The sequence below is a fragment of the Scyliorhinus canicula genome, chromosome 4, assembly GCF_902713615.1.
Source record: "Scyliorhinus canicula chromosome 4, sScyCan1.1, whole genome shotgun sequence".
Taxonomy (NCBI): Eukaryota; Metazoa; Chordata; class Chondrichthyes; order Carcharhiniformes; family Scyliorhinidae; genus Scyliorhinus; species Scyliorhinus canicula.
Window position 1 is genome coordinate 74,707,548 of NC_052149.1, and position 23,341 is coordinate 74,730,888.

General features: G+C 45.6%; 1 protein-coding gene across 2 annotated transcripts in view; it reads left to right on the forward strand.

The window, feature by feature from the left end:
• The window catches only part of jak1 (Janus kinase 1), a 195,960-nt gene that overhangs the window by 62,051 nt on the left and 110,568 nt on the right, over nt 1–23,341 (forward strand). For both annotated transcript variants that reach the window (XM_038794475.1, XM_038794474.1), the window contains exons 2-3: nt 15,198–15,389; nt 18,286–18,409. In XM_038794475.1, coding sequence (XP_038650403.1) covers nt 15,224–15,389; nt 18,286–18,409 — 290 coding nt within the window. In that variant the 5' untranslated portion in view covers nt 15,198–15,223. The remainder of the gene's footprint in view (nt 1–15,197; nt 15,390–18,285; nt 18,410–23,341) is intronic.

The window sequence follows — 23,341 nt, forward strand, 5'->3', positions numbered from 1 at the left end:
GTTAGGGAACTCTTCCTCTGGTCTCCTTCCATCATCTCTGGTCCATCTTCCATCTGAAGAAGGCGGCTGGCTGCCTGATAGCGACTGCCACATGACGTGGATTGCTGCTTGTCAACCTGTACTCGTTAATGCGCTATATTTCTAGGTGCTGGTAGTTTACCTGATGTCAATCATTTGTTTGAACTTTTCTAACTAGTGAATACAGGACAGATGTCATGGTGGTCACCTTCCCCATTACCCATCACTTAGCACCAGGTCACTTTTTAGTTTACCTCATGCTGAGGATTATTTGCTAATCCTTATCAGACTTGCATAGAAGGCACCATCCTAGCGATTTAGGAAATGTCAACATGGACCTGAACCAAGAGACCTGGACATTTTGCAGTATTAGCTACTAATCTGACTGAATCAGTGCTGCTTTGCCTTGTAAGTTGTTGAATCTGCAGACCAGATTTCGCTGTTAGCCTCACCTTCCTTATCACCAAATTTGGCCCATTAATTCCCAGTGCAAGATTTTGGTGTTCATGACCAACTCACTGAAATTTATTTGGTTAGATACTCACAAGTAGTGTTTAAGCAGCATTCCAGTTATAGTGTGTCATCTGTAGAAGACACTTTACTGGAATTGCTGATCTTTTTGTGGGAATTTCCCATTTGTCTAACTCAACAAAGCAAAAGTAATTGTTTCTTTGAATAAGGTTGTGAATTCAGTGAAACAGGAAATGAATGTTTTGGTAAAAGTTCAAAGTGTTTTCCCATTTACAGTGAACACTCTGGACAGATATTGTTACCATCGGCAGGGCTGCTCGGCTTATTTCTGAATTGAAAAGAAATATGTGGGGTGTGGGTTTCCCCTAAGGGTTTGTGCAAGAATGCAACTTGTGTGTGCATTCATATGACTATGATTTAGTGGCCAATGACTATGATTTAGTGGCCATGACTATGATTTAGTGGCCATGACTATGATTTAGTGGCCAATGACTATGATTTAGTGGCCATTACTGAAACATGGTTAAAGGATGGTCACGACTGGGAGTTAAATATCCGAGGGTATCAAACGATTCGGAAGGACAGAGTGGATGGTAAGGGAGGTGGTGTAGCTCTGTTATTTAAGGATGACATCCGGGCAATAGTTAGGGATGATATCGGTGCTATGGAGGATAAGGTTGAATCCATTTGGGTGGAAATCAGGAATAATAAGGCGAAAAAGTCACTGATAGGAGTAGTCTATCGGCCACCAAATAGTAACGTTATGGTAGGGCAGGCAATAAACAAAGAGATAACTGATGCATGTAGAAATGGTACAGCAGTTATCATGGGGGATTTTAATCTACATGTCGATTGGTTTAACCAGGTCGGTCAAGGCAACCTTGAGGAGGAGTTTATAGAATGTATCTGTGATAGTTTCCTAGAACAGTATGTAATGGAACCTACGAGGGAACAAGCGGTCCTAGGAGGAAATAGCGAGGCATCTGGATAGAAATTGTCCCATTGGGCAGACACAGCATGGGTTCATAAAGGGCAGGTCCTGCCTAACTAATTTAGTGGAATTTTTTGAGGACATTACCAGTGCAGTGGATAACGGGGAGCCAATGGATGTGGTATATCTGGATTTCCAGAAAGCTTTTGACAAGGTGCCACACAAAAGGCTGCTGCATAAGATAAAGATGCATGGCATTAAGGATAAAGTAGTAGCATGGATAGAGGATTGGTTAATTAATAGAAAGCAAAGAGTGGGGATTAATGGGTGCTTCTCTGGTTGGCGATCAGTAGATAGTGGTGTCCCTCAGGGATCCGTGTTGGGCCCATAATTGTTCACAATCTATATAGATGATTTGGAGTTGGGGACCAAGGGCAATGTGTCCAAGTTTGCAGATGACACTAAGATGAGTGGTAAAGCGAAAAGTGCAGTGGATACTGGAAGTCTGCAGAGCGATTTGGATAGGTTAAGTGAATGGGCTAGGGTCTGGCAAATGGAATACAATGTTGACAAATGTGAGGTTATCCATTTTGGTAGGAATAACAGCAAACGGGATTATTATTTAAACAGTAAAATATTAAAGCATGCTGCTGTGCAGAGAGACCTGGGTGTGCTAGTGCATGAGTCACAGAAAGTTGGTTTACAGGTGCAACAGGTGATTAAGAAGGCAAATGGAATTTTGTCCTTCATTGCTAGAGGGATGGAGTTTAAGACTAGGGAGGTTATGCTGCAATTGTATAAGGTGTTAGTGAGGCCACACCTGGAGTATTGTGTTCAGTTTTGGTCTCCTTACTTGAGAAAGGACGTACTGGGACTGGAGGGTGTGCAGAGGAGATTCACGAGGTTAATCCCAGAGCTGAAGGGGTTGGATTACGAGGAGAGGTTGAGTAGACTGGGACTGTACTCGTTGGAATTTAGAAGGATGAGGGGGGATCTTATCGAAACATATAAAATTATGAAGGAAATAGATAGGATAGATGCGGGCAGGTTGTTTCCACTGGCAGGTGAAAGCAGAACTAGGGGGCATAGCCTCAAAATAAGGGGAAGTAGATTTAGGACTGAGTTTAGGAGGAACTTCTTCACCCAAAGGGTTGTGAATCAATGGAATTCCTTGCCCAGTGAAGCAGTTGAGGCTCCTTCATTAAATGTTTTTAAGGTAAAGATAGATAGTTTTTTGAAGAAAAAGGGATTAAGGGTTATGGTGTTCGGGCCGGAAAGTGGAGCTGAGTCCACAAAAGATCAGCCATGATCTCATTGAATGGCGGAGCAGGCTCGAGGGGCCAGATGGCCTACTCCTGCTCCTAGTTCTTATGTTCTTATTCCTCATCCACGTGAGGGGCGCGATTTAACGCTCAAAACACAAGAGTCCCATTTTGGACCTCATGAGGCATTCCGGGCGTGATGACTTGGGTCCTTCTGATTGAGGGAGGAAATAAACTTCAGCATAGTTTCTTGCCCCTGCGCAGGGTCTTCCTCAAAGCCTGCGGCGTTGAGAACGCCCCTGCTATCAAACAGGACTTTGGCGTCTGCGTGGAATGCTCCGTCGAGGCTGCATGTACCTCGATTGCTGCACTGACTAGCTCCCCAATGGCCCAACTTCCTCTTAGGCAGTCCGTGGACCCTCCCTCGCCCCATCTCATAGGGGCAGGGCACCCTCGGGCCTGACAAGCAACCTGGAACCTGGGCACATTGGCACTGTCAGCCTGGCACCCTGGCAGTTCCACCTAGGCACCTGGTAGTGCCCAGGTGGTGCGGTGCCTGGGTGGCATGACCAGTGTGACACTGCCAAGGTGCCTGAGTGGTGGTGGGCGTGCCACGGTACTACCTTGCCCAGACTCCAACCACCTGGGATCCTCTGGCCTGGAAGACCCCCCCCACCTACCCCTTCTGACATTAAACCTGGTCCATATTTTTGTGGACCGGTGCTGTACGGCGCCATGGTGAGGTCTCCCAGACACAGGTGTTCGTTCCTGGGCCTCGGGAGAATCGGACGCTGACATATTTAAATGAGCCGAGTGGCTAACTTAAATATGTTAATCTGGATCTCTTGAGGCATTCCAAGCTTGATGACTTGGGTACTTCTGATCGAGGGAGGAAACAAACTTCAGCAGAGTTTCTTGCCCCTGATTGTGATCAGTGAGTCTTGGTGAAAAGCGTGCATGTGGACATGAGCTGAGGATACAATATGGGCTGATTGCAATGTCTTCCCAGGATTGAATAGTCTGCCTGGATTTGTCCATCAAAGAAAATTACTTGGTGAGATACTGGACAGCTCAATGTGTGTTCAGAGCCTTATCCAGCATGAGGCAGGCTCTTTAGCAGAGAGAACATTTGGAAGGACATCTTAGAACATTTATGTTTTGCCTAGAGGTTAGCTGCAATTAAAAGCTTGCCGCCAATTTTTTCCTGCCAAACATAAGTTAACAGTTTGCATTTTCAATGGCATTTAAATAGATTACAGTTGTCATTGTAAATAAGTGTGTGTCTTGTCAAGCATAGAACGTTTTCTAACTATTAACATCAGTTCCCTGATAAAAACAGAAATTGCTGGAAATATACAGTAGGGAGAAACCGAGTTAAGGTTTCAGCTCGTTGACTCCTTTTCTCTTCACAGATGCTGCCTGACCTGCAGAGTATTTCCAGCAATTTCTGTTTTATTTCAAATTTCTATTTTCTGCAGTATTGTACATTCATATATGATTCTGCTCCAGCTGTAACTGCATACAATTAGCATTGTTCAGTTTGTGATACCCTTTTGTTATTAACATAATTGTTGTGAATCTCTTGCCCTGGGTTGAGAGAATTTAGCTGCCAGATTAGATTGGAGAAGGTGGGATTGTTCTCCTTGGAGCACAGGAGATTGAGGGGAGACGTGGTAGAGCTGTACAAGGTTGTGGTTGATTTAGATAAGGTAGGCAAAGGAAAGCTGTAAACATTAACTGATGGGACAAGGACGAGAGGACATTTAAGATTTTTGGCGGGCAGCAGTGTGGCGCAGTGGTTAGCACTGCTGCCTTACGGCGCTGATGTCCCAGGTTCGATCCCGGCCCTGGGTCACTGTCCGTTTGGAGTTTGCACATTCTCCCCGTATTTGCGTGGGTTTCGCCCCCACAACCCAAAGATGTGCAGGGTAGGTGAATTGGCCACGCTAAATTGCCCCTTAATTGGAAAAAATGAATTGGGTACTCTAAATTTTTTTTTTTTAAAGTTTTTGGCAAGATGCAGGCTGTAATTTTCCAGCCCCTCCCGCTGTGTGTTTCCCCATGTTGGGCTGGCAAGCCATTGAAATCTCTTTTCACATTAGAGGGGACCGGAAGATCCCACCTGGCATGAAGGACTGGAATACTCCAGCCTTACAGTGGAGATGTGAGGAAGAACATTTTTATGCAGCAAGTGGTAATAACCTGGAACCCATTGCCTGCAAGGATGGTCAAAACAGAGACTGTGGCCGAGAGTTTCCTTTCCCATTTGTGTCGAGCGGGTTCGGTGACGGGAGCAGAAAATATCGCAAGCATAGCCAAATTGCGTTGTACTTTGATGTAAACAGATGATGCGATTGTCCCTTGCCCCCATCAGTGATGGGGTATGTTTCCCAACATTCAATGTCAGGTACATCATTTGAATTTGTTAGCATATAATAATGAGGGGCCTACGCCTGAATCATCCCCATATCCTCCATCAGAAAACCGTCCACATCTGCATGAGGGCAGAACGGCGTGAAACCCGACTGGTCTCCCAAGGTATGCACCTGGCAAGCAGACCTCCCAGGGGAGCTCGGGTGAGTGAATTGCTCAGTGGGGAGAGGATCATATAGTGTAATAGGCAGTGCTGGGGAACAGTGCCCGGGGGGGGGAAGCAGGTATCCAAGGTGAACTTTGCGCAGGGACGACCGTTAAAAATGGTGGTCCGATCCTCGAGAGACTAAATTGCTGGCGGGGCGAACAAATCCAAGGTCACATCACCAGCGATAAGTTGTGGGGATGCCTCTAAGTTTTTTCTCCAGTCTGGGACTATATGGAGGTGGAAGCAACCATTGTTGTCAGGGTCTTCAGCGCCGCTTTTCCTGCCTGTCATCGGTCTTTGCTGTATCCTCGGAAAATCTCACCCGAGGTATGATTTCCAAAGGAAATTGGATTGACTACGTTTTGGAAATAAACTTGCAGAGCTATGGGGATAGAGCGGGCAAATTAGACTGACAAAACTGGTTTATAGGAAGTGGGGAAAGACCCATTGTGTTGTATGGTCTCCTTCTGTGCCATAATAACATCTAAAATTTTATCTCAAATTATATGGAGATTGAATCATGGGAAGATACGTTGAGACCAGTTCACCAGTGACCTTTAATTTTGAATAAGAGTTGTACGAGCTAATCCTGGTCTGTCTCAGCATTATTCACTGCATGTCTTGAATCATGTGCATTTACTGGAAGCAATGCACTCACAAATAAACATTCTCCCCATTGCAATCTTCAACTTATCTTTAAATTGTATAATTGCTAAGTAAAAAGTATTCTATAAAGATATTGGGCGGGATTCTCCCATCACGCGGCGTAAAAACAGGAGTGTTTTACTCTGGCATCGGCGCCCGTTCCGGGACCCCATTCTCCGGCCCACAGGGGGCAAACACAGCACTGGAGCGACCCACACCGCTCCAGCTGCCGAACCCGGCGCCACGGGGTCCGCGCATGCGCAGTTGGGCCAACGCCAACTAGCGCATGCACAGTGGCCTCCTTCCCCGTGCCGGCCCCAACGCCAAATAGCGCAGGGCTGCAGGAACCGGAGCAGAGGAAAGGAGGCCCCCAGCCAGAGAGGCTGGCCTGCCGATCGGTAGGCCCCGATCGCGAGCCAGGCTGCTACGGAGCCCCCCGGGGTCGGACCCCCCCCCCCAACAGGCCACCCCCGGACCCTTCAACACCGAGGTCCCGCCGGCTCAGTGGATGTTAGACCGGTGCCGGCAGGACTCTGATTTTTTGTGACGGCCACTTGGCCCATTCGGGCCGGAGAATCGGCGTGCCAGCTCGGGCCAGGGAGTTGCCGCATACCCCGACCGGAGAATTGCATCCCGGCGTGGCGCGATTTGCGCAGTGCTGTGCCGATTCTCCGACCCAGCAGGGGGTCGGAGAATTCTGCCCATTATATAATTGCAAACACAAATTGTTATACGTGCTGAAAAAGGCCCTTGCATGTAACATAAAATATTTCATAATGGAATTACATTAGTAAGTATTAAAATATAATGGTTCTAAATTTACAGGCAAGGTAACAATGTGTGCAAGCAACAGAGTGGACGTCATCCCTTGCACTTTGTCAACCTAGCCAAGATACACCACCTGGAGGGCTCACAGAGGCGGGATTTGAATGGCAGGAGGCGACTGCCAGGAACCCCCGTGATTCACTCTCATTCCCTGGCAATCGGTTAAGTGGTAATGGGGAGGGGTGGATCAAATGTGATATGGGTGGGAAATTAAGCTGAGAATAAAAGAGGCCCAAGGCTTCCTTGTGAACCAGGTTGAGTTCTCCTGGCCCACGGGAAAACTTGGGAAATCGTAAGAAACTTAAACCTGTGTCTTTTCTGGCCCTCCACTGGTTCAGCCTGACAGTAAAGCATCCCCACCCCCTACTTAAGACCCATACTAAAACTACAATTGTGCCGTGATTTGCGCATTTAACCAGGACACTGCAACCTCCTTGTGAGCATTCTGGGGCTGTTTAGCACACTGGGCTAAATTGCTGGCTTTGAAAGCAGACCAAGGCAGGCCAGCAGCACGGTTCGATTCCCGTAACAGCCTCCCCAAACAGGCGCTGGAATGTGGCGACTAGGGGCTTTTCACAGTAACTTCATTGAAACCTACTCGTGACAATAAGCGATTTTCATTTCATTTCATTTCATTTGCCTGCTCAAAAGAGCAGGTTCATCAGGTGCAGGAGCATTATTGTTTTGTTACTGGACTAATAAAGAGGCCTGGACAAATGACTTGGAGACGTTCAAATCGCACCATGCAGCTGGTAATTTTAAATTGTAGTAACTAAATAAATCTAGAATTCAAAGCTAGTATTAGTAATGTTGACCAAAAATCTTCCAGACGATGGTAATAACCCATTTAGTTCACTCATGTTCTTTTGGCAAGGCTATTAGCCATCCCTATCTGGTCTGGCCTGTATGTGATTCCAAATCAAAAAACATGGTTGACTCTTTAATTGCCTCTAAAATGGCTTATGCCAAATACCATCACCTGGAGGTTCCCCTCCGAAGTCACTCGCCATCATGACTTGGAAATATATTGCCATTCCTTCACTGTCACTGGGTCAAATTCTTGGGACTCGAGGATCAATCCACGATCTCATCGTGGATTCAGTATTCAACAGTAAAGTACTGACAAAGTTCACTTATCTACATGAAATATACAATAAGATATTTTTTACTGTTTGAAATATCTGTTTGCCTGTTTACAATCCAAGCTGCAGCCTAGTGGAGTATTTATTCTACTGTCTTCCAAAGTCCATGCAGAGGCATCTGATCTAATCAGTAAGTCATAGCACGATGGAGGCAGTCTCTGTTGATACCTGCTACAAACTACTTAGACCATGAGAACATAAGGATGACTTTCCAAGGAGTTGTACAGTCAAGTTAATAAAGATAAGGACTCTCCCACGGAATTTGTCTGAGGCATTGAGGTGAAGAAAATGACCAACATAAAAGCTCAAAAATGCAACTGTTCTGTCAATGGTGAAGGAGGAGGGAGAGGACTGAGTGAAAGAGAAGAGCAGGATGAGAGCAGTTCAGCGACATTAAACTTAGGAAATGCATAGGCCTTTGGAGCGAGGAAGAAAATTTGAATTAAATCTAGGACATCAAAAATGTTTCCCAGTGGTGCTGTTTTCCAAAATAGTTTGGAATATTGGCAGGGAAACGTATGGAGAAAAATGTTCCAGTGAACTTTGACGATACTTAAATTTTTTAAAAAACATTTTACAAAACAAATATATTACACACACAAATACAATAAACCCTGCACCAGCCCCCTCTCCCAACAGTTGACGGCAACTGGCTCTCTGAAATACAAAATAAACAAACCCCATCTCTTGTGGAACCCCTTAGGGCAAATCTCACCTTCTCAAGATGTTCACTCCATTCGATCCCCAGCCACGCTGAGGCACAGGATAGAGAAGCTGACCTCCACACCAACCAAAACCACCTGTGAGTGATCAATGAGGCGAAGGCCAAAACATCTGCCTCCACTCCCATCTGCAACTCCAGCAGGTCCGACACTCCGAATATGGACTCCAGGGGATCTGGCTCCAAATCCACATGCAGGATGGCTGACATGGTGCTGAAAAACGACCCCCAATTTTTCTCCAGCTATGGGCAGGACCAGAGCATGACTAGCTGGGCCCCTCCCACACTGTTCACAAGTACACTCTACCCTCTCAAACAGCTGGCTCATCCTTAACTTCATCGAAAGTACCCTGTGCACCACCTTCAACTGTATCTATCCCAGCCTCCCGCACGAGGTTGAGGCATACACCCTCTGCAGCACCTCATACAACACAGTCTGCCCTCCAGCATTATCTCCAACTCCTCCTCCCACTTGGCCTTAACCCCTCCATAGTCACCTTCTCCTCTTTCAAAATCCTCCCATAAATCGGCGAGACGACCCCACCCTCCAACCCCATTACCGACAGCACATCTTCCAACAATGAGGCCAGGCGCTATCAGAAAAGTCGGAAAACCATTCTAGCCAAAGTGCTGCACCTGCATATACAGAAAACCCTCCTTACCCGGAATCCCAAACTTCCCCTCAACTCCTCCAAGCTTGCGAATCTCCCCTCCAAAAACAAATCTTTTATCTCCTTTACCCCGCTCTCTTCCCATCCCCGAAACCTCGCATCTGTCCTCCCGACTCAAATCCATCATTCCTTGGATCAACATCAGCCTCAACCCCGCTCCCAACTTAAAGTACCGCTGAAATTGCCTCCAAATCTTCAACATGGCAACCACCATAGGACTTCCTGAATACTTCCCTGGGGCAAATGAATACTTCCCTGCGCCAGCATCTGCAACCCCGACCCCTTACACGAGCCCACTTCCATCTTTACCCATAAAGCCTCTGCTTCCCTACTCCAATCCTGCACCCTCACCACATTTGCTGCCCAGGAATAATACCACAAGTTTGGAAGGCCCAATCCCTCCCAACAGCCAGCCCCTCTGAAGTGCTGCCATCCTTATCCTGGCCACCTTGTCTGCCCAAACAAATAACAAAATCAACCTATCCATCCCCTTAAAAAACAATTTTAGCAAAAAGACCAGCAGGCACTGAAATAAAATTAGAAAATGCAGCAAAATGTTGATATTAACTGCCTGCACCCGACCTGCCAGTTACAGGGGAAAACTGTCCCACCTCAATAAATCCGCTTTCACCCTCCCAACCAGACTCAAAGTTCAGCTCATGAATCTGCGCCCAATCCTGGGCCACTTGCACCCCCAAATATCTGGAATGGGTTGTTGCCACCCGAAACGGCAACCCCCCCACTTCAGCCCCCACCCCTGGAGAAGACACCAGAAAATACTCGCTTTCTCCCAAATTCAACTTGGATCCTGAAAAAGCCCCAAATCTCTTAAGCAGACGCAGTATGTCTCCCACAGAAGAGTTCATGGCTCTGTATGCAGATCATCCGCATACAGAGACACCCTGTGTTCCACACGCCACCCCCCTCCCCTCACTATCCCCTTCCATATATCAGCGCAATGGCCACGGGCTCTATCGCCAGCGCAAACAGAAAGGGGGACATTTCATAGAATTTACAGTACAGAAGGAGGCCATTCGGCCCATTGAGTCTGCACCGGCTCCTGGAAAGAGCACCCTACCCAAGGTTAACACCTCCACCCTATCCCCATAACCCAGTAACCCCACCCAACACTAAGGGCAATTTTGGACACTAAGGGCAATTTATCATAGCCAATCCACCTAACCTGCACATCTTTGAACTGTGGGAGGAAACCGGAGCACCCGGAGGAAACCCACGCACACACGGGGAGGATGTGCAGACTCCACACAGACAGTGACCCAGCGGGGAATCGAACCTGGAACCCTGGAGCTGTGAAGCAATTGTGCTATCCACAATGCTACTGTGCTGCCCTACAATGCGACCATGCTGCCCTACATGCTACCGTGCTGCCCTACAATGCTACCATGCTGCCCTACAATGCTACCGTGCTGCCCTGCCTCATGGAGATGGGGCATCCCTGCCTCCTCCTCCGATGCAGCAGAAAGTACCCTGAATTCATGCCATTGGTTTATACACACACCATCGGATCCTTAAACAACAATTTCACACATGCCACAAACACAGGCCCAATCCCAAACCTCTCCAAGACCCCAAACAGATAGCTCCACTCCACCCAATCAAACGTCTTCTCTGCATCCAATGCCACCACCACCTCCAGCTCCCTTCCTGCTACCACAAAAATAATAATAATCTTTATTATTGTCACAAGTAGGCTTACATTAACACAACAATGAAGTTACTGTAAAAATCTCCTAGTCACCACACTCCAGCACCTGTTCGGGTACACTGAAGGAGAATTCAGGATGTCCAATTCACCTCACAGCGTGTTTTTCGGGACTTGTGGGAGGAAACCGGAGCACCCGGAGGAAACCCACGCAGACACGGAGAAGGTGCAGACTCCGCACAGATAGTGATCCAAGCTGGAATCGACCGAGGACCCAGGCGCTGTGAAGCAACATTGCTAACCCCTGTGCAACCTTCCCCCGCACACCACATTCAGCAGTCGCTGTATATTCAATGACAACTGCCTACCCTTAATGAACCCCGTTTGATCCTCCCCAATCACCTTTGGAAGGCACTTCTCCAACCTCGCGCCAATACCTTCGCCAGTATCCTGGCATCCACATTCAACAGAAATATGTGCCTATGTGGTCCATAATCCACCGGATCTTTAACCTTTTTAAACAACAATGAATGGATGCCTCACCCATCATTTCTGGCAAGGCCTCCCACACCTTCGCATCCTCAAACATTTCTACCAACAGCAGCGCCAACTTATCCTTAAACCTTTTATAAAATTCCACGGAAAAACCACCCGGCCCCCGTGCCTTCCCTATCACTACCTGCACTTCTTCCACTCCCACTGGCTCCTCCAATCCAACCCTCTCCTCCTCTCCCACATCCGGGCACTCCCAAAACCTCCAGCACAGGGATAAATAGCTGGCTTTGAAAGCAGACCAAGGCAGGCCAGCAGCACGGTTCAATTCCCGTACCAGCCTCCCCGAACAGGCACCGGAATGTGGCGACTCGGGGCTTTTCACAGTAACTTCATTTGAAGCCCATTTATGACAATAAGCGATTTTCTTTTCATTTTCATTTTCATTTTCATCTCCGAGGCATGGTTCTGGTGGCTTTGACCTATATAGGTCCCTATAAAACTCTCCAAAAACCTTGTTCACCTGCTCCGGCACCATATTCGCCCCATCTCTGACCTGAATACCTGCCTCGCCGCTGCTTTCCTCCGGAGCTGGCCTGCCGCGATGCCACCAGCCTTCTCCCCACGCTCATAAACAACCCCCCTCACCCTTTCCAGCTGTCAAACTGCCATCCCTGTAGACAGAAGATCGAACATCGCCTGTAACTCCTTTCTCCTCACCAGAAGCCCCGGATCCAGGTCCTCTGCATACCTCCCACCTACTTCCAAAATCTCCTCTGCAAACCGTTGCCATTCCTTCCTCACCTCCCCATTTACCTGTGCCTTAAACAAAATAACCTCACCCCCTCACTGCTGCCTTCATCACTTCCCATAACACTGACGGTGAATCCTCCCCCCCCCCCCCCCACCCTTCCTATCCACCATACCCACTCCTCTAGGCCACACCCATCAGGTGGAACCCAGCCCTAACCCTAGTTACTGTCAGCCCCCCCCACCACCTCACTCCCATTCACTAGCCAACCTGCATATGCTAGCAAGGCGACCCCTATCGCAACACTGAAACAAAACTGACACCCAATCCCCCTACGACCAAACCTTCCAAACTGCCCACCCCATAATCCCACAAACCCAACAAGAAAAAACACACAAAATCTCTACCAACCCCCAAATGCTCCCTTCCCCACTACTACACCAAAATAAACAGCAACCCCCAAATAACAAGAAAAATGAGAGGGGAGATACATCAAAAAAGGGGAAAAGAATAAAGATCACTATCAACATCAAAGTCCTCTCTGTCCGGTCCTTCAGCCATCAAAAATGCCTCTGCTTCCTCCGCCGTCTCAAAACAAGTTCTTCCAGTTGTGAGTCAGCCTCAGCTTCGCCGGATAGACCATTCCAAACCTCACATTGCTACTATACAACACCGTCTTTACCCGACCAAAGGCTGCCGGCCTCCTCGCCAGCTCTGCAGTAAGATCTTGGTATATTCAAATACCAATGCCTTCCCACTTCACCTCTCAATTCTGCTTCACCCATCTCAAGACCTTGTCCTTCATCTGGTAGCTTTGGAAGTGGACTATCACAGTCCTTGGTGGTTCATTTGTCTCTGGCTTCAGCTGGACCGACTGATGGGCCTTGTCCAATTGTCGAACATCTCCGCAAAGTATTTTGTCGGTCTCTAGTCCTCCACACTCTCGGGCAATCCCACAGTCCTCAAATTCTGCCTCCGTGACCTGTTCTCCAGTTCCACCACTTTGGCTCTCAGCCTTTTATTGCTCTCCACCTCCCTCTGCAGCTCCTCACCTGGTCGCTGTGCTGAGACAATGCCTCCTCCACCCTCTTCAAAACCTCTCCTTGCTCCTGCACCTCCATTGACGTCTTAGACAAAGCCACCTTTATTGGGGCAAGAGTCTCATCTATCCACTCCTTGAGCAAGGTCATCTCTTTCTGATGCAAGTTGAAGTGCTTGGAGAACAGCTGCACCAACTCTCCCGAGACCACTTCTTCAGTCAGCTTTTCCATCATAATGGGAGCAGCCCCTCTCGATGAACTGGCACCTGCCATCCTTTCTCCCGTTGGACTCTCAGCCAGACTCGCCGACGGACTTTCACTCTTCCCCCTTCCTCCCCTGATTCTTCTTCTGGAATGTTGACATTTCACAACTTCCTCAGACCTTCCAACACCTAATTATTCAAAAGAATCCCCCCAAAAATGGGTACGAATGGCCAAAAACCAGAAACTCTAACAGGGGCCACCCAACGTGCGACCTCCACCTACATACCGCTACTGGAAGTCCCCTCTTTGACGATAGTTAAGGTTATGCCCGAGATCTCAAGAGAACAAAGGCAACACTGATATCTTGAAGCTATGGGCTGGGGCTGAATTTTCAGAGTCTGGAAGAATCTGTGGACCTCCAAAAATGGTGAGCAGGACCCAGATTCAGAAGTCCCATTCCCATTTCCAGCCAAACTATTGTGTGGGTGGGGAAAGGGGACGGGGTGTGACTTGAGGAGGCATGAATCTGTTTTCCAATTAATGTTTGTTTGAGAGTTGAAACATGCCCCATTAGGGCCTCCGTGTGCAGTGTGGGAGTCACAAGTTGATGTGGTAAACGTAAATGCCCTCGAAGGGCAGATAAGCCCTTATAGCTTCATCACGATCTGAAGTTTTAAAAATTCCCCACTCTTTTCAAACTTACAAACCCTTTGCTAGACAGCTTTGATTGACAGGTGTAGGTTTTTTAAAAATTGGCATCTGTTCATGCAGTTTTAATAGAGCTCTTTGTTGACTTTTTCCAAAGGACTATTATTATGTCATTATGAATGTTTGCTGAGTTTTGAAAGATACAGTTATCTCAGCAGGGGATTCTGAGTTCACAGGTTGTCAGTTTAATAAGACTATTGAAGAGTTAGTTGGTTTCATATGATTATGGAAATCGAGTTGTTTTTAGAAGAAATTAACTGCTTGAGATTTTAAAGTTTTTGAATGGATTTGTGAATGAGTTTTTTTTTCAAGTATGCAGGAGTGAGAGCTTCATTAGATTGTGAAAATACATTTTTCGTCTCCACATAGTTACTGAGGCCTGCCTAAAGTGGAGACAGAGTGAGTAGTCATAGAGGTGGCATGGAAGGTATGAGGGGGTGTGGGGGATGGGTGGGTGTCATGGGTTGTATTGAGTTGGCATGGGTGGTATGGAGGTATGAGGCAGCATGGGGGGGGGAGGGTGAGGGTTGTGCCAGTGTGAGGGCTTGAGAGGCAAACAACTTCAAAAACAACTTTGGCGAAGTCCGAGAGCAGGAGGGTGTCTCTTCTGACAAGCCAGCCACAGCGCTTCCTTGTGGCTGTGGCAGCTCCGTTTCTTTAGTTTGTGCCCTGACAACATACCCACCCCCAAAATTGCATGTATTGGGGTACTTTTGACTGAAATGTCCAGACTTTAGTCACGTGCCTCAGAAGCCAAATCTGGCCCTATGCTCATATTTGCTTGTAGCAATTGCTTACAGACACCAGGCTTCCATTCGTTAAGCCTGGCTTCGGTTGTTACTTAGAAGGTAATTCTAATCTAATTCACAAAGCAGGAAACCCACGGAGTTGGGCGAAATGTTGGTTTAACACCCCACCCAATATCAAAATCAATCGATCCTGTCAGTTAAAATTGCCTTGCTAAATTGAGGAGTTGAAACGATGCCATGCTATCACCCAGTTTCTGCTAACTGCATTTTTCTTTCTGTGTATTGAGCAAAATAATAATAGTACAATTTGAATCTTTCGGCAGGATCTAAATGTAAGTGGTCCCGTGCCATGGCCTTTTGCCTGAAAAAAAGAAAATCAAACATGCTGCAAATGCTCACGCCAACTCCTGAAAAAGGCATGGAAGTGTTCATGTATGTGGCTAATTCATCCATTAAATGCCATGAGGGTGAGCATATTGCTGAAGAGTTGTGCATCGAAGCTGCCAAGGAGTGTGGTAAGAACATTGTTTTTTTTTATGTAAGTTATTTTTTCCCCCCCAAGAACATATGAGCATATGAAAATGGCAGGCAGGAACTTATCTTTTGGTTCTTCTGGCAGCCCCATACAACCATAAAGATTCATAACAAAGTATATCCAGCTCACCCACCCAGCGATGTGAACTCCTGGGAGAGGCATAAAAATCCATTCTAATTGGCGGGTGTAAGAAACTGCAAAATTCCCCTCCAACTCGCTTAGGGGAATCAAAATCAGTCTAGGAGACCAATCTCGCTTGAAAGAACACAGCAAATCAGCATTCACCATGCAAGCTGGCAGCTTGCTCCACAGGTCCACTATTCTTTGCAATGTGACGAACTGCGTGACATCTAAACTCATTCTGCCTTTGCTTAACTTAATAAACATGACCCCTGGTATTTTATAACTTTGTTGAAATAAACATTCTGCTTAAATAAGTCTTTTAATTATTTTATAACCCCTATCAAATCACCCTTGAATCTATTCTCCTCCTCAGTGTAGGGTTTCAGCTCATTGAGCCGATCTGAGCACCCCAAGTATTTTCGACAGCAAATTTATCTTGTAGCCCTCCTCCCATTCCCAAGCCTTGATATCTCTTACCACAAGGGCAGCACGGTGGCGCATTGGTTAACACAGCTGCCTCACCACGCCGAGGTCCCAGGTTCAATCCCGGCTCTGGGTCACTGTCCGTGTGGAGTTTGCACATTCTCCCCGTGTTTGCGTGGGCTTCGCCTCCACAACCCAAAGATGTGCAGGGTAGGTGGATTGGCCATGCTAAATTGCCCCTTCATTGGAAAAAATGAATTGGGTACTCTAAATTTATTTATTTTTTTAAACAAAAAAATATCTCTTACCATGTGAAGAAGCCATGATTGCACATGATATTCTGAAGCCTAACCATAATCTTTTCTAATGGTTTGGTTTGTGTTTATAATGAATTATCCTGTGAATACACCCTGGGACCCTCTTCACTTGGGCTATCATTTCACAACATTGGTCATGAACATATAGACATTCAGATCTATTTTTATCAGCAATGGTTTCCCCTGCATTTATGTTTAACAGTTCATGTGCACAAAACTGCACTTTTCTCAGTAAATCAGCTATCATGCATGAGCCTAATGTCGCGACACTCCAAGTTTCACACCATCCTAACTTAGGCGTATGTTTTTCCTGCATCATTGCTGGATCAAAATCCTAGAAGTCGTCCCTGAAATCAGCATTGTGGGAGCATCGTCACGACACCGAGTGCAGTATGCTTAAGAAGAGGAATCTACATTTTTTTCACAAGGCAACTGGGATTGGAAACAAATCTTTCCAGCAACACCTATCTCTTGGGAATGAATGTTTTAAAAATGGGAGAACACCGGAAGAGGAAAGAAGAAATGAGGAAGAAGGTGGTGGGAATGGAGGCAGACCAACCATTTCAACAGAGTGGCAGGATTGGACACCCAACCAGGAGGACTGAAAATGCAAATTCACTTTGGCTTTGAAGGAGGGAAGAGGCACTACAGGGCTGGTGGACAGTGGAGCTGTTTTGCTTTCCAGTGGATGGGACTTTATTTTTGAAGGACAAAAATGAGCTGAAGGCTGCTATTGATGCATATCAAAGGAAGAATTCCAATGCCACTCTCGCCCACTGGGAGTAACAACATCTTTCCACCCACTGCAACTTGTGGCTTCCCTCACCAGTATTTTCTGCCCTATTTTCCCTTCTTCATTTGAGGATTTATTGGGATCGTTTGGTCAGTCAGGTGAGATTAGTTAGTGCCCCAATGGTTCAAATGACTTTTGAAACCACTCGCTATTTTATAGAAGACACTTCTTCACTTTCTACTGAGTTGCAGTTGAATAGTCCTTTGGTATCTATGATTTGATGTTGAAAGATTGACAAAGCAGGTTTTAAGTTTCAATGCATAGGGCAATGTTGCAGGAGGGCACCAGTCTGAACGCACAATGTTACCAATCACAGCAGCAGCACTATCAAATCGTGCTACATAGTCTAATGGAAGAGGAAAGAAGCAAGGTAGCTATTTTCCCACTTTGTCCTCCTCAGTAGTCAGCTGCTTTCACAGTTGAGAAACTGGGTTGAAGAAGCGTGGCCACTACAAAAGTCAAAACGTGTAGGAGAAACAAGAGAGGAAAGTCAAACGTTCAGAGCAGCAAGAACAATAGGAATACATTTTAAAACTTGATTATCAGCATATGGGTATTGCTGGCAATACCAACATTAATTACCCATCCCAAGCTGCCCTTGAGCAAGTGCTGGTGATCTACCTTCTTGAATCCTTTCAATCAACACAGTGAAGATGCTTCCATAGTACTATTATGCAGAACGTTTCAGGGTTCAACCCCGTAACGTTAAAGACAAGTGCCAAAGTTAGGATGGTGTGTGACTTGGCAATGCAGTTTCCATGCACTTACTGCCTTTGAATAAACATACATATGAATGAGGAGCAGGGATAAAACATTCGGCCCCTCAATTCTGCTCCGGCATTTGATAAGGTTTTGCTTGATCTGATTGTGATCTCTACTTTCCTGTCTACCCCCATACTCCTTGACTTCATTGTCAGTCAAGAATCTGTTCCCACCCGGGAACTCTCATCCAGAAGTGATAGCTGTTCCATTCTTGCCTCCCCACCTCACTGGGCAAGTGAAAAAGAAACTAAGACTTTCTAAGTGGTTGTGGTTTAGGAAGATGCTCCGGAAAGAAGCCTTGATGAAAGAGAACAACAAAACTGATTATGATTGTGTGTGGCAGAATTGGTGAATGCACTGTTGAAGGTTTAATGAGCTGACTTACCTTTTGTTACATTCATTGTGTGCCTGATATCATTTAATATTTGAGGTGAGCTTTTTAATTTTTCTTTTATCAGGTATTTCTCCATTATGCCAGAATCTCTTTACCCTTTACGACGCCAATAAAGAACTCTGGTTTTCACCCAATCATATCTTCAAAGTCGATGAGCAAACATCGGTGAAGTTACATTATCGAATGAGGTAGGATTTAAATATTCTTGTGAGACTGTTTTTTAAAAAAAAAGCACAGGAAATTTATAAATTTGTTTTTGTATGTTTGTACCTATTCAATTCAAACCAATCAATGTTTTGTGGTTCAACTCTTCAATATTACAAGGATATTTCTCCGAGGTTCCATTAGTACTCTTGGGAGGTCAAAAGGATTCTGTGACTGGAACAGTTTGGGAAACCCTAGTCTGGTAAACCTTCTCTGAACTGCTTCATGGGTCCCTCAATCAGGCACTGACCACCCCTGTTCTGGGAGCAGGCAAGTAAATATGCCGGAGTCTAGTCTGCTATTTGGACTTCACAAGTGGCAACTGGCCTACTTGACACTGGCTGAAAAAGAGACTTCAGGGTGAGGCCCTTGAAATGAGCATCAATTGCCAACTTAATGGCCTCAATTGGTGTTGGGGCCAGAAGGCCGTCCATGAGCTTTCCTGCCCCAGATTTAATTGGGGAATTGTAGGAAGGTGATGTGTGACCATTTGACACCCCTGTTTGATGAGGGCATTACATTCTACCCATGCAGGCCCTGGGTCACTGTCTGTGAGGAGTTTGCACATCTCCCCTTGTCTGCGTGGGTTTCACCCCCACAACCCAAAGATGTGCGGGTTAGGTGGATTGGCCACGCTAAATTGTCCCTTAATTGGAGAAAAAAATAATTTGGTTTCTCCCAGCTGTACCCCATTTTATTTCTTAACTTTTGAATAGTTAATAGCACCTTAGGAGCAGGCATTTGCTATGAACTCCTCGGAGGAAATAATGCGCTGACGAAGTACAGTGATGTCCAGTCAACACTGGAGGAACTTCATAAAGTCAAGAAGTGGATTCTTCCACTTGTAAATTCTGTTTTTAGGAAATTATTCAGAAGTTGAAGTTTCAGGCAAACATTTCAGTTTTGGCTAATATCCAGCTGATTCAATTTTACTGGGTTTTTTTTACAGTTTTTGTTTGTCTGTTTATTGAAGGAGAGTTGCATTATCATATTGTATCGTACTCTGTTTACCTGCTCCTTATTTCTTTTAGAAATCAACAAAAAGAATTAGAAAAAAATGTTCAGCTGGTTTGCTTGGTCTGTACTATTGTCAAACTGGGTAGAACATTGTCTCATTTGCCAGAAAAAGTGTCTCATTTGCCAGAAAAAAGTAACTGTTGGGTCAGTAGAGTCTGGGTACCAGAGGGCGGCATGTGACGCAGTGGATAGCACTGGGACTGCGGCGCTGAGGACCTGGGTTCGAATCCCAGCCCTGAGTCACTGTCCTTCTGGAGTTTGCATATTCTCCCCATGTCTGCGTGGGTTTCACCCCCACATCCCAAAAGATGTTCAGTTAGGTGGATTGGTCACGCTAAATTGCCCCTTAATTGGAAAAGAAAAATAAATAATTGGGTCCTCTAAATTTATTTTTTTTAAAAGGAGCCTGCCTTCAATGTTTTGGATTTGATTTATTGTCATCTGTACAGAGGTACGGTGAAAAGTATTGTTCTACATACAGTCCAGACAGATCGCTCCATACATGAAAAACATAGGACATATGATAAATACACAATGTAATTCCATCTGTATGGGTTTTTAATCCGAACAAATCAAATGTCTAAACTCTATGCTGCAGGTAAAAGCAAATTATTTTCCTCTGAGATTTATCAGGCAGAATGACGAGGCAAGGTGCAAGGATTTTCTATTACAAACCATATTGGGAAACTCTTTGAAACCCAACAAGACGACCTGTACTCTTGCTCTAGTCTATTGGATATTCCCACTGCCGCATTTCATCTATTCCATCTATTTTGTATACCATTAGTGAGACCTTTACATTTCTGGTGTATGGTGCATTTGGTAAAGAACAACATTCAAAGGGGCAGTAACAATAAAAATATGACAAATAAAGAAAACCAATGTAGGCTGTAATTGAAGGAAGAGAGTTTGGAGCCTAAGGATGAGAGGTACTCATCTGTCAGACACAAATGTTTAATGTAATGAATAGAATACAAATCATTTGTTGATATTCTAAACAGCATCTAGAATTGTACAATGGTATTCTTGGATGGATTTGTTATTGTTACTTGTACTGAGTACAGTGAAAAGTATTTTTCTGCGAGCAGCTGAAACAGATCATTTAGTACATAAAAAGAAAATACATAATAGGGCAACACAAGGTACACAATGTAAATACATAGACACCGGCATCGGGTGAAGCATATAGGAGTGCAGTATTAATCAGGTCAGTCCATAAGAGCGCCGTTTAGGAGTCTGGTAACAGCGGGGATGAAGCTGTTTTTGAATCTGTTAGTGCGAGTATTCAGACTTTTGTATCTCCTGCTCTGTGGAAGATGTTAAAAGAGCGAGTAAGCCAGGTGGGAGGGGTCTTTGATTAGGCTTCCTGCTTTCCCAAGACAATGGGAGGTGTAGATGGAGTGAGTGAATGGGAGGCAGGTTCATGTGGTGGATTGGGCTGTGTTCACGACTCTCTGAAGTTTCTTGCAGTCTTGGGCTGAGCAGTTGCCATACCAGGCTGTGATGCAGCCAGATATGATGCTTTCTATGGTGCATTTGTAAAAGTTGGTAAGAGCCAGTGTGGACATGCCAAATTTCCTTAGTTTCCTGAGGAAGTAAAGGCGCTGTTGTGCTTTCTTGGTGGCAGCGTTGACGTGGGTGGACCAGGACAGATTTTGGTGATGTGCACCCGTAGGAATTTGTTCTCCCCATGTCTGCGTGGGTTACCTCCAGGTGCTCCAGTTTCCTCCCACAAGTCCCGAAAGATGTGCTTGTTAGGTGAATTGTACGTTCTGAATTCTACCTCCGTGTACCCGAACAGGCGCCGGAGTGTGGCGACTGGGGGCTTTACACAGTAACTTAATTGCAGTGTTAATGTAAGCCTACTTATGACAATAAAGATTATTATTATTATAAAAATCTGTGTGTAAAATGTCTGCTTGAATACCAGAGATCTACTGTCACCCCTCATTCTAAAGACCAGGAAACCGAAAAATAAAAGAGGAAAAGAATGAGGGAGTTGAGATGAATTTTAACAGGTAGGTTGGTATTGAGGTAAAATGTAAATCTCTGAAACCCAGTCCCAGCTGTCCTCTTACAGGTTGAACAGAGGTGGGATAGGCACAGATATTAATCCACTGAGGTTTTTTGAAAATATTTTAATGAGGCTGGTGGTCCCTGATTTTACTTCCAGGAAAACAATGACAGCCATATTTCCCATCCCTGTGAAGTTCTATCCGCTGGAGAAGAATGGGGACAGGATCGCTGTCGTTCGAGCACTGCCTATGGGCCAACAGGAACAGGGGTGTTTCCTCTCGTCCCACCAAGCCCACAAAGACCCATTTGTCAGGGTTTGGAGCTCCTCCAGCCTGAAATTCAGGGTATCAGACACCTGCCTGCTTCTATTCTATTTCTGGGGGATGGACAGGAAAGTAGATTGACACCACAATCCGATCAGCCACAATCCTCATTCAACATGTTGGACTACATTCAAAGGGCTGAATGGCCTATTCTTGCTCCTATATCCTATGTTCCTACCCATGCCTACTTCCCCTGAATTAAGGCTCAAAGTCGTCACCCCCCCCCCCCCCCCCCCCCCCAAACCTCACCCTCCAAGCTCATGGATCAGACTTATCTGCTGCAGCAGCCTGTTCCTGAGTCTTTCTCATCATTATTATTACCAAACTGGCTGTCACGCTTGTTAATCAGGGTGATTTCAGGCAGGTAATCGGTCAAGGACAAAAGGCACATGCTGTGGAAACTCCATGCAAGAAAAGTTGGACTTCTGGGTTTCTCATCTGAAAACCTCCCACCCCAACCTTTGTACCTTGGCCCTGTTAATTTCCGTGCCAACATTCAAATGGGAAGTGTCTAATCTTGTTCCTGTATATGCAGGTAAGTATGTAAGTTACTAGAAATCATCCAAATATTTGGATAACCGCTTAATTCCCCGAGGAACAGCAACTTGTTTTCTTTAAAAATAAATTTAAAGTACCCAATTCTTTTTTTTTGCCCAATTAAGGGGTAATTTAGTATGGGCAATCTAGCTACCTGCAATTGTTCTTTGTGTGTGTGTGTGTGTGTGGGGGGGGGGGGGGGGGGGGGGAAGGAGAGAGGAGGAGCAAACTCCACATTGACAGTGACGCAGGGCCGGGATTGAACCCGGGTCCTCGGCGGCGTGAGGCAGCAGTGCAAACCATTGATTCACTGTGCTGCCCGAAAGCAACTTGTTTTATGGGTTCATCTGATGCTGCCATTATTTAAGCAACCAACGAGCCAAAAACAAAATGGGTGTTCTAAACAAACTCAGACTAAACTCCTGCCTGCAATACGAAAAGGGAACTTTTGGTATTCATGTTCTGAGCTGTGGTTTATGGTTAGGGGTTTGGATATATCATGTCCCAAGACAAACAGCCGATGTTATGAATCATAAAGTGCAAGCGACTTCAGAATACGTTGGGTACAATATTGGCCGAGACATTTGAGTAATGTAAATGCATTTTGCATAATTTGTTTTAAAAAAATATAGACAGTTTGCATGTTGTTACTATTGCTTTAGAAGTTAAGATAATGATAATCAAATTTCATAATAATAATAATCTTTATTGCTCTGTCCCATTTGCATCAGGCTGAGTGTCTGCATTAGGGTGAGCAGTCTGCTTCCAACCTCCACCAAAGTTATTTGAAAGCGGTAGTTAGGTTTATTATGATTCTGCCACACAAAGAGGCTTCTATTCTTCTCGATGCCTTTCCATTGTCAACATGTCAGCATGGCATAGTGGGGTTAGTGGGATGGATGCGGAGTTACACAACTTAATGCTGTAGTGCATCAATCTGCGGGTGATCATTTCTTGCTGGTCTAATCAACATAATTGGTCTGATCATTCTCTTTAAGTCAGGGAACTATTATTGACACATAA